The sequence below is a fragment of the Tetrao urogallus genome (genome assembly GCF_951394365.1).
Source record: "Tetrao urogallus genome assembly, chromosome: 1".
NCBI classification, from domain to species: domain Eukaryota; kingdom Metazoa; phylum Chordata; class Aves; order Galliformes; family Phasianidae; genus Tetrao; species Tetrao urogallus.
In genome coordinates, this window is record NC_136813.1 from 118690903 (window position 1) to 118705438 (window position 14536).

Consider the following 14536-nt stretch of genomic DNA (forward strand, 5'->3'; position numbering starts at 1 on the left):
TCATACTTTGTCAATCTACATAATGATGGACAGTTGTACGAGCATTACTTTGCACTGGATTACCATAAAATAAAGGGTTTACCTTTAATCTGATCAATTATTGGTTCATGCTACGGAGGGGTGGAGTGTAGTGGAAATGCTAAGTGACAGCTTGAACCAGTGATTAAGCACCTGGTAGGAAAGCAGGGCCAACCCAGGGGAGTGGGAGCTCAGGTGCATGCAATGATCCACCCCTTCTCAGAACTCATTTAAGGGTTGGCAGAGGAGGTGGGGGTATCTTATCTGAAGATCCCTCTATGTTTGAGGCTTTCTGGAGGTAAGCAGCTTCTTTCTCTTATTTCTGTGTCCACTGCTATTGTGTTTGAGCAAATCCTCACTTGCTGTGGTGTGGGACCTTGCTGCTCTGCTGTGTTCTGGAAATTATTTGGAAAGCATTGTTGTGCTTTCTGTCATGTTACAGTAGTTAATGTATGTAAGTAACAAGGCATTTTAATATTTAATATTTTTATTAAGATAGTTAGAAAAAAGAGAGGAACAAAACCATAGAACTAGTAGGATCTTAGACCTTGTTTTTGTAAAACTAAAGCACCAATTTGGTTTGATGGCAGTGGTGGTAATTCTCGGTGCTCAGAGTATTTTTACAAAGTTTTTTCTCGTTTTGTTCTTCATTCCTGATAGTAGGATATATGTATACAGAAGCGTGTGCTGCTGGAAGTGATGACGTGAATAAGGCATGACTGTGAAGCAAAGGATATTTTTCTTATAACAGTCTGAAGAGCAATAATCAGACTTTTGAGTTAAATATCTGATCGCAACTCTATACATTCCATTTAAAAAAATGTACTTATGTCAAATGGAGTTGCAAATATACCAAAGAAATGTATTTTTTTCTGTAACTTGAAACCTGTTCTCACATTCCTTTTATCAAAACAAAGTGTGGCTGCATATTTTTTTTTGCTGTTCGCGGGGCTCTATTTAGTTAATGTATCAAAACGCAGGAAGTTATTTATCATAGCTTCAGTTGGCACTGCACTGCATCCTTCTGGTGAAAGCTTAAACAGCGTTAATAGTAGGCTGACGGTTTAGTTTTTCCTGAGTGATGGGTGTGGGTCTGGGGCTTTCCCAGGCGCCCCGTCGGGAAGCCCGTCCACTCCTCCTGACGCTACTGTCGCTTCATGGCAACCTCTGCCCCCGCAGCGCTTCAGCCCCGCAGCCAACAGATATGGCCCACGGGTCCTTACCGGCACCCACCATCGCTCTAGAGCCCTGCCTGGCTCTTCCCAATCCCGACAAGACTACCTTCTGCGCCAGTCCGGAACCTGAGCTAGTAGGAAGAAATTTGTATTCCGTAGAGCGCCCGCACGACTTCATCAGCCCGCACCAAACATGGTCACGTCAAGCTCTGCGAGAGGGGGGTAGGGGGAGCGACGGCACTGCCAAGACCCAAGATGGCGCCGGCTCCTATTGTATTGTTAGAACCGATTCCAAGATGGCCGCCCCCTGCGGAGCGTTTTGCTGCCAGGATCCAAGATGTCTTCCCCCCGCCTTCGGCATGGCCTGATTCCATTAAGGCCTCACCAGCGCCCTCCAGATGGTGTCTGACCTCATCAAAGATGGCGGTTGGAAGTGCCCCGTTTTATTAGGCTCTTATCCTTCAGTCCTCACTGGAGTGCTGGGGTTCGCCTCTGAGATGGCGGCAGCTGAGCTGGAGTACGAGTCTGTCCTTTGCGTGAAGCCTGATGTCAGCGTGTACCGCATCCCGCCACGAACCTCCAACCGCGGATACAGGTTAGAGGGTGCCGGCGACTGGGGCCGAACTGCGCCTAGCGGGCCGATGCTCGGCGCGGGGCTGTGCGCGTCTCCAAGGGTCGCCCCCTGACTGCCCTTGCCTGATCTGGCCCAGCCCTTATTGTCCGCTCGCTGGGCTGGCGAGAGAAGAGAGGAGGCATTTTTGCCCGGGGTCAGTGATCGCGTCAAGGTGGTGGCGTCTGTGCTGCAGGGTTCAGCTACAGGCAGTGCCGCTGCCGGTGAGGGAGCAAGGTGGGTGGTCGGGACGGAGCCGGTGCTTAGTGCCCCACTGGAAGCAGGGTGCAGCAGCTGTCGTTACTGTTCTCCTTCTAACCGAGACCGTGTTGCAGCATCAGGCCTATCGGATTTCATAATTGCTTAGATGAGACGGAGGAGGGTGGGAAGCCATAAGCAGGTCTGCAGAGTAAAAAGCCATTTTTATGCATGTGTTTGTGGTCATACCATAACTGCTGTCCTGTGCATCCTTCCCCACCCCCTCCTTTTGTTGTCTCTGCAAACCTGGCACAGCTAATGCAGCATGTGGCTCTGGTGTTCACATAAGTGATCAGCTGGCATGATCCCTTCTGTGTGAATAAGCAGGGACTTGGGAAGCAGGTTTTCATAGGCACTAGTGCCTGCTTAGCTGCTCTCTGGTTGTAAGCAGATCAGAAGTACTTTCTGAAGCCATAACACTTCTAGTTCTGCTGACTTCAGCTACAGATGACATACTAAATTCTTCTGATAGATTTTAATCATCTCGTGCTGCCTGTGCCTTAGCCCAGGAACAATCCTTCGATTCAGGTCCCTCGCAGTGAACAGGAACATGCGCAGCTAAATCAGGTTGCCCAGGGCCTGATCCAGCCTTGCCTTGAGAGTCTCCAGGAGCAGAGTATCTACCACATCTCTAGACAGCATGTTCCAGTGCCTCACCGCACTCATTGTGAAAGACTTTTTCCTTATACTCAGCCTAAATCTATCCTCTCTGAGCTTGAAGCCACTTCCCATTGTTCTATCACCACAGACACTGCTTAAGAGTCTGTCCCCTTCTTTTCTGTAGCTCCCCTTTAGATATTGAAAGGCTGCTATCAGGTCACCTCTGAGTCTTGTCCAGGCTGAAGAGCCCCAGCTCTCTCAGCTTGTCCTCACAGGAGAGGTATTCCATCCATTGGATCGTTTTTGTGGCCCTCCTCTGGACAGGCTCCAGCAGGTCTGTCTCGTACTGAGGACTCCACATCTGGATGCAGTACTCCAGGTGAGGCTTCCCCATTGTGGAGTAGAGGGGACAGGATCACCTTCCTTGACCTGCTGGCCATGCTACTTTTGATGCAGCCCAAGATACAGCTGGCTTTCTGAGCTACAAGGGCACATTGCTGGCTCTTGTCCAGTTTGCCATTCACCAGTACCCCCAGGTAATTTTGGCAGTGCTATGCTCAATCCTTTTATTCCCCAGCTTGTATTGGTAGTGAGAGTTGCCTCACTTCAGATGCAAGGTCTTGTACTTAGCTTCGTTGAACCTCACGAGGTTCTCCTGGGTCCGCTGCTCAAGCCTATGTGGGTCCTTCTGGATGGGATAATCAAATGTCGAACTTTATCTGTTGGCTCTGGCAGTGTCGGGGAGTAACTCAGAAGTTCACATTTCTTAAAACATATTTGTTAACTCCTGTTGGTTGGCCTGTTTTCTTCCCTTTTCACAGCAGTCTATTTGATGGGCTAATCAATATGGTTGCATGTATGATATTTCACTTGATACATGTAACCTAGAAGCCTCTAGATTCAGAGATACTTGATATTATTTTACAACAATGGGGTAAAATAGTGGATTGGCTTTTCTTTATGCTAGCTCTTCCTAGAAAATACTCATAAATTGTTTCTTAGTCCCTTTTGGATTTACTGTTCCAAGTGAGTTTTTGGGCTTCAGTCTTCCTCTTCTGCAAGCTTGTAAAGGTAGAGGTGAGCTGACGTTCTTTGGTTGTTGTCTATTTCCCTTTATGTGGAAGAAGGACAGACCAGTTGGAGTGATGTTTGTAGATTGGCAGCAGTAGAGGAGAGCTGAGATCTGGTGTGATTTTTGAAGAGAGAAGACAGCCTCATGTGTTGAAGGTTTGGGAACAGAGACGTTAGCTGAGCTGATTGGGCTGAAGGGTTGAGATATAGTCAATGAACAGCTGCTTTTCTTTTCAGGGCATCTGACTGGAAACTGGACCATCCGGACTGGACAGGGAGACTTCGTGTCACTTCCAAAGGAAAAACTGCATATGTGAAACTAGAGGATAAGGTCTCAGGTAGGGGGAGTAAGGTGGCTTGCTGAAATTGTAACTGTGGTTGCTAATTGTGAGCCTGTGCTCTTAAGCCTGCTCATAGCTGTGTGTGACAGTCCTGGACATGCTTTAGAAAAACAGTTGCTTTCCTCAGTACTTAATTCTTTATTTGTAGGGGAGCTTTTTGCCCAGGCACCCATAGACCAATATCCTGGCATTGCTGTGGAGACTGTGACGGATTCGAGCCGTTATTTTGTGATTCGGATTCAGGATGGGACTGGTGAGTTGAGTATGCCAAGTGCTGGGGTTGAGGACACTCAACCTGATTAAGCTGTGTGTATATGTGGTGGATTGAGATAGTGATGGGACTACTGAAGAGGCTGGGTAGGATGTCTGGAAGGGTGGGAAGGGAAGGTTGCTGAGAGGGATTCTCTGTGTTGCATGTAGTCCAGGGGCTGGGGAGGAGCATTCGGCTTCTGAGAGTATCACATGGCATGACGAGAGCATCCTCTAAGCTAGGAACAGTGAAATTCTGTGAGATGCTGGTTTCAGTGGTAGATCAGTTGCAAAGAGGTAGCACAGAATGGTTTTTGGAGTGAATGAACACAGGCCCATTCACAAGGCACCTCCAGTGACTCCTTCTGTCTCCTTGATAGGACGAAGTGCTTTTATAGGCATTGGTTTCACAGATCGTGGTGATGCCTTTGACTTCAATGTGTCTTTGCAGGATCACTTCAAGTGAGTTGTGCTTTTCTGGAATGCTGTTTTCCCTCTGGCCCCTGGAATGTATTGGGTGGTGGTGCTCATTTGCATAGCAAAGGTTTCCTTGGGAAGGTCATGAAGCCCTGCTCTGTCATGATTAGGAATGCTTGAATGTATTGCCAACTGTCATGTAAGCTGGGAGTCCTTCAAGGTCCAATCTGTAAGCCATAGATTCATTTGGTTTGCAAGGGACTTTTATGATCATCTAGCCCCAACCCCCCTGCTGTAGGTAGGGGCACTTCCCACTAGACCAGGTTGCGTAAGGCCCCATCCAACCTGGCCTTGAATGCCTCCAAGGAGGGATCATCCACAACCTCTTGGCAGCCTGTTGCAGTGTCTCACTATACTCACAGGAAGGAATTTCTTCCTAACGTCTAATCTGAAACTACCCTTTTCCTCATTCCGTTGCTACGTGCCCTTCTTTCCTACGTGTCCTTTTCAGCTTTCCTGCTGGCTCTGGAGTCTTATTCTTAAATCCTATGACACTACAGACAGTCTCTCGGTTTTGTGGTGTTTTGAGCTTTTTGTTGTACTACACCGAGAGTAGTGAGGTAGTTGGTTTGAAAAGGCAAGATAGTTATTTGTCAGGTTGTGGAAAAGAATTGTGGTAGTGTTTTTTTTTTTTTGTTTTTTTGTTTTTTTTTATAAAAAAAAAGAACTCTGCTCCTATGTGCCACAGTCTCTTATCTTTTCCCCATCGTTTTTTTTAGGTGGGTGAAGCAGGAAACTGAGATCTCCAAGGAGACCCTGGAAGCTGACACACGTCCTAAATTGGATTTAGGGTTCAAGGAGGGGCAGACCATCAAACTAAACATTGGGGTAAGGAGCCCAGTTGACCCTACCTCTTTTTCTGGATATTCCAGTGGATAATCTTTCTCACTAGTCCTTTTATTTTTATACAGAACATGACAACTAAGAAAGGAGGAGCAGCCAAGCCTCGTGTGTCTGGATCAGGGGGCCTAAGTCTGCTGCCACCCCCGCCAGGAGGCAAAATTGCAGTCCCTTCAATCCCTCCTGCTTCTTCCACATCCATTGCCAACCATGTCTCACCACCATCCATGCTGAAATCCAGCAACATGAGCAGTGCAGGTAAGTGTTAGCACGGAGCAAACAATCTATCAAACATTAGTAGGTACATAGAGAAGGTAGAGGGAAGTGGCATTCAAGCTCATAGTAACATCGACATAGCAGTTTAAAAAGAACTATGTAACATGATGTACCCTGAGATCTTTTCTGTCTTTGACCTGAGATCTCTGTGTTTGTTTAATAATGCTAGCCCATTAAATAGCACTGTAGCTGTTCTCCTTGCAAAAGGAGAAAACAAATGATGTGACCAAAATGACCTGGGCAGATAGATATGGTATTTAATTAGTTGGATTCTTCTAAACTTATATGTGCTTGAGGGATGCTGGCAGAGCTGTGCGGAATGTTCAGAAAAGAAGTGCTCAGTTGCTTGCTTTTCTTAGGGACATACAGATAGCCCATGATTGTTGAAAGGTGTAGGTATAAAGCACTTCTGGAGAGGCTTTAAATAAGAAAGGAGCTAGCTTTTAGTATGAAGACCAGAAGGTGCAAAATATAGTGAGATTGGGCTGTAACAAAGAGGTTGCTGAGTCTTTTGGATGCTGAATTAAATGCATGACCACAGGATGAATGCTAATGATATAGCACTGTTCCTGAATTCACAGACATACTGACCTGAGTGATAAGAAGAAACCACAAGCTTCTGAATAGGGCTGGGCTGCAGCTTGTGATTTATGCTGATAGCAACTGTTAAGGTTGCAGTGCTTGTGCTGAGACCTTAGATTTCCTTGGAGGGGATAATATGTTGTAAAGCTGCCAGTTGATATGCTAGATAGAGACCTAATGATTCTTGAAGAGAAAAGAACTCTATAGCAGGAACTGCAGCCTCAGTGCATGCTTGACAAAAAGGGCTACTGTTAAAGCAGACTAGGCCCTTAAAAATTGTCACTTTCTTCTTCTGAAGAGCTGGAGTCCATTCAAAGATTGTGCCACTGCATCCAGTAGTTTGTATAACATGACAGTTTAAATACCTGCACAACGTTTTTGTTTTTTCTACTCCCTTGACAGATTTCAGATTTTTTTTCCTCTTCTTCTGTCTTAGATATTCTGTTAGACTTAGATGCTCCTGCATGTGCATCCAAGACACCAACATCAACTACCACAGATGTCTGGGGTGACTTCAACACTGCATCCAGGTAAACTGTGATGAAGGGGACTGCACACAGGAAGGGTGACATTCTAATATGTGCTGAAGGAGCAGTGAGTTAACAGGCATTGTTAGGGGTACACCTTTGACTGTCCTTTCTTTCTTTCAGTGGTGTTCCTAATCAGGCTCCTCAGCAGTCCAACTGGGTCCAGTTCTGAATGGTTAAAGCAGTGGAATGAAATAAACTGATGACCAAGAGTCTAGAGGCACAAATAGAGTCACAGGGGGCACAAACCTCTCCAATCTGCAATCAAGAACAAGTTGGACAATTTTTTTTTTAAGCCAGATCTTTACTTCAGTCAAAGCTTAATATTTTTGATTCCCACAGTGAAACCCACTGAACCTGAAGAGAATATCCTGACTCCTCAGAAGGTGAGCAAAAGGAAGAGAGCCTGATCTCTTCTACTCACTCGGCTGTTGCATGGTACATCCTAGCTCTACTCTATTTTTGCACATAAGAAAAGCAAGAATCCTGAGGGAAGTTCATACAGGAGGAGTTTGGGTAGATGTCTCTGGGTTCTTCGTCCTTTAAATTTTTTGGCTGCAGACTGCTTTCTACATCCGCTTTCAATAGCAACTTGAGTTGCTGTGGCTTGGCCTTCAGAGCTGAAAGCTGCAATTTTAAATGGAAGCTGTAAGCTATCATGTTTCTCCTGAGTCATAACACAAAATGCCATTTGATTAATCCTGTCTGTGGTGAGGAGTGAATCTTACTGTGCATGCAGTGCACTTCCTTTCTTTGGTGCATTTCTTGATAGTACTGGATGTTCCTGCCCTGCTATGGGAGGAATTGTGCAAGCCCTCGAGTAGACTTGCTGCCCCTGATTTAGCTGCAGCTGGTCACCCCATCGTGAGGCTCCTTGCTTAGCTTGCAGATTCTCTGGAGGAATTTCTCACTTCTTCCTTTTCCCCTCTTCCTCATCCAAACTCATTGTCAGTGAGCTGTTTAAATGGAAATAGCTTTGGGGGAGAAAAAGCCTGGTTTTGTAATTAGGTAGTTACTTGCACTAGATGTCAATTTAGTTATCCCGCTGCTTAGCATTTCATGTTCCTGTGACACTCTGCTGAGCCCTTACCTTTATTTGTCAAGCAATACTTATTACAATGAGAAGTTAACAACAAGTATTGCGTATTCAGGCCACAGTAAGGACCATAGTGGGATGGGGTTAATTTCTGGTGAAGGGACAGTCACACATGCTTTCATGTATCGTTTGGGCAAGACGTGTATGGTAGGCCTGATCTTGAACTGTGACAGCCAAGTTATCCCTTCTGGGTTCCTTGGTGATTTTCTTCAAAGAAAAGTTTCTGAAGGCCCTTTGTACACTATTTCATCTTCAGCAACTATGGATGTGATCTGGGGTGTAAGTCTGCTGATAAACTTGGGAAAGCCTGCTGGCAGGTTGAAAATCTCCCAAGCCCCTCCATGCTGTTGAGCCAAAACACTAGCCAGGATGATGGTCACAATGACTAGAACACTAGCGCTTTGGTAATTCACTAGAAGGCTTCTTCCCATTTTCAACAACAAACCAGCTCAGTGTCAACAGTTCCGTAACTAGGATACACAACTAAATAGTGCCCTTTGGAATTAAGATTGCCTGGTGAGGATGTTAAAAGAGAGAATAGTTAGTTGTATGTACCTTGCATTTACAAAGCTCTGAGGTCTGTTTTATCCTTTTTACTACGTTGAGGGCATTTTAGGGACTATGTTTCACTGAGGCCATCGCTTGGAAGTAAAACTATTTTTCAAATTTTTGAAAATAGCTCTGCACTTCTTGTGGTAATGGGGGCAAGACTGCTCTTAGATGTATTTTAAGCACTGATTCAGTCCTGATGACCTGACTTTCTTGGTGTCCCCCCGTTTCTCCCTTCCTTCCACCCTCCCCCCCCCCCCAGTCATTCCTGCAGTCTTATTATACTTAAGCTCCTTGCCTGCTCAGAATCTGTGGGTGGCTGTAATATGCTAGCTAAGCCATGGACTCCACTGGTTGGCTTTTCTTCCCCCCCCTCTCTCACAGCATTGGCAGGTCCTGTCATTTCAACTACGTATAAGTTCTCCAAATCAAGGACTTCACAGCACCGGTTAAAACTAATTAGGAGCCTCTTCCATGTTGTCTTAGTATTCTGGAGATAATATATGATGTATTTGAAAAATAAAAAGGCAAAAATTAAAGATACGTAAATTAAGCATAAAATGTATTGGTGAAATTGTTATTAAATAAGTAACCTTGGGGAAAAGAGTATCGTGAGTCTAAGTTGTCAGATTGTTGTTTTGGATGCACTGCAGAGTGAAGATCTTTGTCTCGAACAAGATCCCACTTGTTCTTCTGCAAACACATTACTACCTACAAACTGGGCAAAAGCAGCTCTAGAAACAAATTGAGTTCAGCCTCTGGCCAAGGAAGTATGAGTGTGGAAGAAGGATGTAATCATGACCTATGGCTGTTCAAAGTGGTGATGGGGGGAGGGGGGGAAGTAACGTGGAAAACAGACTTGACTAAAAGGATATTTGTTTCTTGGTAAGAATGTGGATAAAACTAGCAAATGAGAGAACTTCTGAAAGCCTTGCCAACTAATATTTCAGCCATTAGAGGTTTTACATCCTGCAGATGTTTGTCAGAATTAATTTCTGTGGTGCTTGTGAATGGGAAGCAGTCTTTGCTGACTGCAGAGATGAGCTGAGTGGGCCCTTTGTCAGGAGAAGGCGAAGACAGAGTGCTCTAAAAGGAAAGCAGGCTGGGAGCTTAGTCAGCAATGTAGGCAGGGGCAGTGGCTTCTCCAAAAAAGGAAAGTCCTGTGAAACCTAAACACAAAGGTAGAACAGGTGAGGATGAGGATTCAGATCAACAGGGTATATTGCCAGGCATAGTTGTGGCTGTACTGTAGATCAGATAGGGATCAAGGGTGAGAGCCTTAGCTTGGATATAGCTATAGCTTGTGGGCAAAGGGTGTTTGGTAACTGAGTCATGGCCTGAACCACTGATTGAGCACCTAGGGAAAGGACCCAGTCAGCTGTGGGAGCACGGGTGAGAACAGTTCGCCTGTGTAATTGGAAGGGATGGAGCCTAGCTCCACCTCTCTTAGACTTCATTTAAGGGCTGACTGCCACTGTGGAAGGATATCTGGTTGGAGATCCCTCCTTTGTGGAGACTTTCCTCTGAGCCTAGATCTTCAGAGACAGGTGAGCACCTCTTCTTTCTCTTTGTAATACCATCCCTGTTCTTGCAGCCGTAGCTGATATTTCCTCCTTAATGGACACATTCAGTAGGGAGATAAAAACCTATCACTGTGTCCTAGATTTGACAAGTGCATTTTTCAGTATTCTAGTTGCTGAAGAATTGCAAGGCCAGTTTGCATTCATGTGGGGAGGTGGGCAGTGGATCTTTCAGGTCCTGCCACAAGGGTATGTACATTCACCAACATATTGCCATAACCTAGTGGCACGTGACCTGGCAAATTAGGAAAAACCTAATAATGTTAACTTGCACCATTATATTGGTGATCTGTTGACATCTGATTCACTGGAGGTGGTAGGACAGGTGGTAGATTCATTGACTACCTATCTGCAAGAAAGAAGATGGGCTACGAATCCTCAGAAGAGTGCAAGGTCTGAGCCTGGGGTGGTTTGGTCAGGAAAGGCCGAAGTCCTACCCGGTGCTGTAATAAATAAGGTTCAGGCATTCCTAGTCTCTGCAACATCAAAGCAGCTGCAGGAGTACTGAAGTATATTGCAATATTGGTGTTCCTTTATACCGTATTTGGTGCAGCTGCTGAGACTATTATAAAAATTCATTAAAAAACAAAAGGGACAACTGTGAGACTTGGGGAGAACAGAACATAAGGCTTTCTAACAGGCAAAACTGGCTGTTAAACAAGCCCAGGCATTGGGTGTATTTAACTCTACCCTCCCAGCTGAATTGAATGTTCATGTCACTCAGGATGGGTTTGGCAGGGGCCTGTGGCAATGCCAGGGTTCTGTTTGCACCCTCATTGGGTTCTGGTCTCAGATCTGACCCACTTTCCTAAGAAAGGGGTGGCCCAAGCACAGTGGTGGCATGAGGGATAGCCAGAGGAGTAGTCTGTCTTCATCACCAGTGAAAGAAGAGCTTCAAAAGATCTTAGGCCCAGTGATGTATTGCAGTGATGTGCTGAAAGAAACATTGGTTGCTCCACCAGAGAAGAGTTTCATTCAGGAGGGGAAATATCCCATTCTTGAAGATGCCTGGTACATGAATTGATCCAGCAAGGGCAATCTGAGCAAATGGAGAGCAGTAGCATACTGTCCCTTAACTGAAACAATCTGCTTCTAAGAGGGGGATGGTCAGAGTAGCCAATGGGCAGAACTGTGAGGTGTATGGATGGTCATAACCAAGGAACCTGGTGATGGTATCCTGAACATCTGCGCAGATATAACTGTTGAGTCATGGCCTGAACCACTGATTGAGCACCTGGGGAAAGGGCCCAGTCAGCCCTGAGAGCACAGGTGAAGGCAACTCACCTGTGTAATTGGAAGGGGTGGTACCTGGCTCCACCTCTTAGACCTTATTTAAGGCTGACTGCCACTGTGGAAGGATATCTGGTTGGAGATCCCTCTCTTGTGGAGGCTTTCCTCTGAGCCTAGATCATCAGAGATGGGTGAGCATCTTTTCTTTCCCTTTGTAATACCATCCCATCTGTCTTAGTCCCTTTGCTGTTATACCCCTGTATCGCCCTTCCACTGCATTAATCTTTTTGATTGTAACAGGTGTTGCTGAGGTGTCTCCAAGCTGGATGTGTTTTTTGTGCTGGACTTCAGTCCAGGCTGCCAGTTCCCCAGAAGGCATAATAAGTGCATGGTGCTGCGTCTTTACTGGGCATAGATAGGGATAACTCATTTAGAGCAGCTCTGTGGAAAAAAGACATGGGGCTTCTGGTGGATAAAAACCTTGATGCAAGTCAACAGTGTGTGCTTGCAACCTGGAAGGCTGGGCTGGATCAAAAGAGTGGCCAGCAGGGCAAGGGAGGTGATTGTCTCCCTCAGCCCTCATCAAGCACTATTTAGAGTACTGCATCTGATCTTGGGGCCCCCAGTGCAAGAAAGATGGAATTTGTTGAAGTGTGTTCAGAAGAGGGCCATTAAGATGATCAGAGGGCTAAAGCAGCTCTACTATGAAGACAGGCTGAAGGAGCTGGGCCTGTCTCACTCCAATTTATGGGAGGGAGAGGAGGTTCTTTGATATATGTATGCCTGATGTGAGATTAAGAAACAGTGGTTCAAATGTTGGTCTGACCAGTTTATTACAAATTGTAGTTGTTCAGGGAGATGGAAAAGGGAAGAAGGACAATAAAAAATATAGGAAGTAGAAGCAAGGAGTTCTTGTAGGAAACAAGAGGGAGGTAATCACCACCGTGGGTCCAGTGTGGTTCATAGTTCAGTTGTTGACCTTCAGCAGTGGTGGGTTGTCAGGCGTTGTTCCAGTGATGATGACAGTGACCATGGTGCGAACTTCCACTGGCAGTACAAACTTAAGTCCAAAGTGGTTGAGTCAGCTCTTCTTGGAGGGACAGCTTCTGGCTTTTGGATCTCAGCAGGAACTCCTTTAGTTCCCATCTCCCTGGCCTTACCAGCTGATAAGAGGGAGTATGGAGGCATCAACTTGAATCTTGCCTTCACAGGATGCAGTGGTATAATCTCCCAGTCTCCCATAGCAAGCTGGTGTTATTTACTGGCTGGATCTTCTGCCAGTTCTCCAGTCATGAGCACTCCCTTCCAAAGGTAAACAGCTCCAAAGACATGCTTTCAAATGTGAAATTGTCCATATGGTGATGTTGATTGCCACATGCCTACACCCACCTCTCATCTCCTAGGTATTTCAGTCTTATCACAAGAAATACTTTGGGTAGCAAGCTTTGAACCAAAAAACAAAGAAGGGTTCTCACAGTCTCTTCAGCCTGGAGTAAAAAAGGCTCTGGGAAAGCCTCATTGCAGCCTTTCAGTATTTAAAGGGAGCCTATAAACAAGATGGAGACTGGCATTTTACCATGTAGTGATAGGATAAGGGGAAGCAATTTTAAATCTCCCCTCTTCTAGTTTAGGTTAGTTGTTAGGAAGAAGTTCTTTGCAAAAAAGTTGGTAAGGCACTGAAACAGATTGCCTAGAGAAGTTATGGCTGCCCCATCCCTGAAAGTGTTCAAGACCAGGTTGGATGGGGCCCTGGCCAGCCTGATCTAGGGGATAGCAACTCTGCCTGTGCAGAGTTGTAATTGGATGATCATTAAGGTCCCTTCAAACCCTATGCATTTATGATTCTAGGAATGTATGCTTGGGGCCCTGACACTTTTGTAGTTGTAGCCTGATCAAGACTACTCACTGTCATCTGTTTTTGCACAGCTGCGTTTGCTCAGTGTTTGCCAGACAACAAAATTCTAGTAGTTTTGAAGGTATCACGGAAATGTTGTTGTGGTCTGGGTAAAGGTGAGAAGTCTTACCTTAATCCAGGTGTTTGATTGCCAACAATGGCCTAGAAAAATGTTCTTACTTTCTTTAGATCTAGTAGCGAAGTTGTTATTGTTTTTTGATGAATGTGGTGGATTTACTGGGTAGGTCCTGGCAGGCAGAAAATGAAGGGTCATGTCTTGTGGTAAAGCTTGACTAACTTTCTAGTAGTTACTTTAAGCAAAAAGAGTTGACCAGTTTCTTTGGATTAAGAGAAGTTTCAGGTGAGGTATAGCTATGGAAGGTGCTGGCTTATATTCTTCCTTGTGCAGCCCAGAAGCACAGATAATTGGAAAACAGTTCATGAGGAAGAGACCTTTGTCCTCCCTGGAGCTCTTCACATCCTCACGCCCTTCCTCACGGTGGGGCCTGCTAGTGGTAGCGTGTTACATTGTAGCATAGCTCTATGTACAATGTAAATCCTTTCTGGATTCACCAGGAACAGTCTTTCGTTTCACCTGGGTCTACAGGACAGAGAAGTTATCTGTGACAGTCTAGAGAAAAGAGTGCTGAGGGAATGCCTTACAGCTTAGAATCATAGAATCACCAAGGTTTGGAAAAGACTTCAAGATATCCAGTCCAACCATCCACCTATCACCAGTATTTTCCCGCTAAACCATGTCCCTTAGTATAACATCTAAATGTTTCTTGACCACCACCCTCCCGTGGTCCAACTTGAGACCCTTCACTCTATTTCTACTGCTAGTTGTACTGGAGAAGAGACTGACCCCCACCCTGCCCCAGCCTCCTTTCAGGTAGTTGTAGAGAGCTATAAGGTCTCCCTGAGCTTCCTCCAGACTAAACAGTTGACTCAGTCACTCCTCAAAAGATTTGTAATCCTGACCCTGTGCCAGCTTTGTTGCCCTTCTCTGGGCATACTCCAGGCCTTCACTGGTGGGGTGGATGTGGGGAGAACAGTGGATGTAGTCTACCTTGATTTTAGCAAGGCGTTTGATACTGTCTCCCACAGCATCCTTATAGAGCAGCTGAGGAAGCGCGTGACAGGTGAATGGACAGTGAGGTGGG

At 45.7% G+C, this 14536-nt stretch overlaps 1 protein-coding gene across 1 annotated transcript; it reads left to right on the forward strand.

The window, feature by feature from the left end:
* Nucleotides 1-1690: 1690 nt before the first annotated feature.
* On the forward strand, nt 1691-7196 carry NECAP1 (NECAP endocytosis associated 1; the record flags this gene model as incomplete). Its single annotated transcript, XM_079547611.1, has 8 exons — nt 1691-1788; nt 3970-4070; nt 4222-4326; nt 4703-4784; nt 5519-5627; nt 5711-5897; nt 6934-7027; nt 7148-7196. The coding sequence occupies 8 exons, from the start codon at nt 1691-1693 to the stop codon at nt 7194-7196; spliced, it is 825 nt and encodes a 274-aa protein (XP_079403737.1).
* Between the last annotated feature and the right edge of the window lie 7340 nt (nt 7197-14536).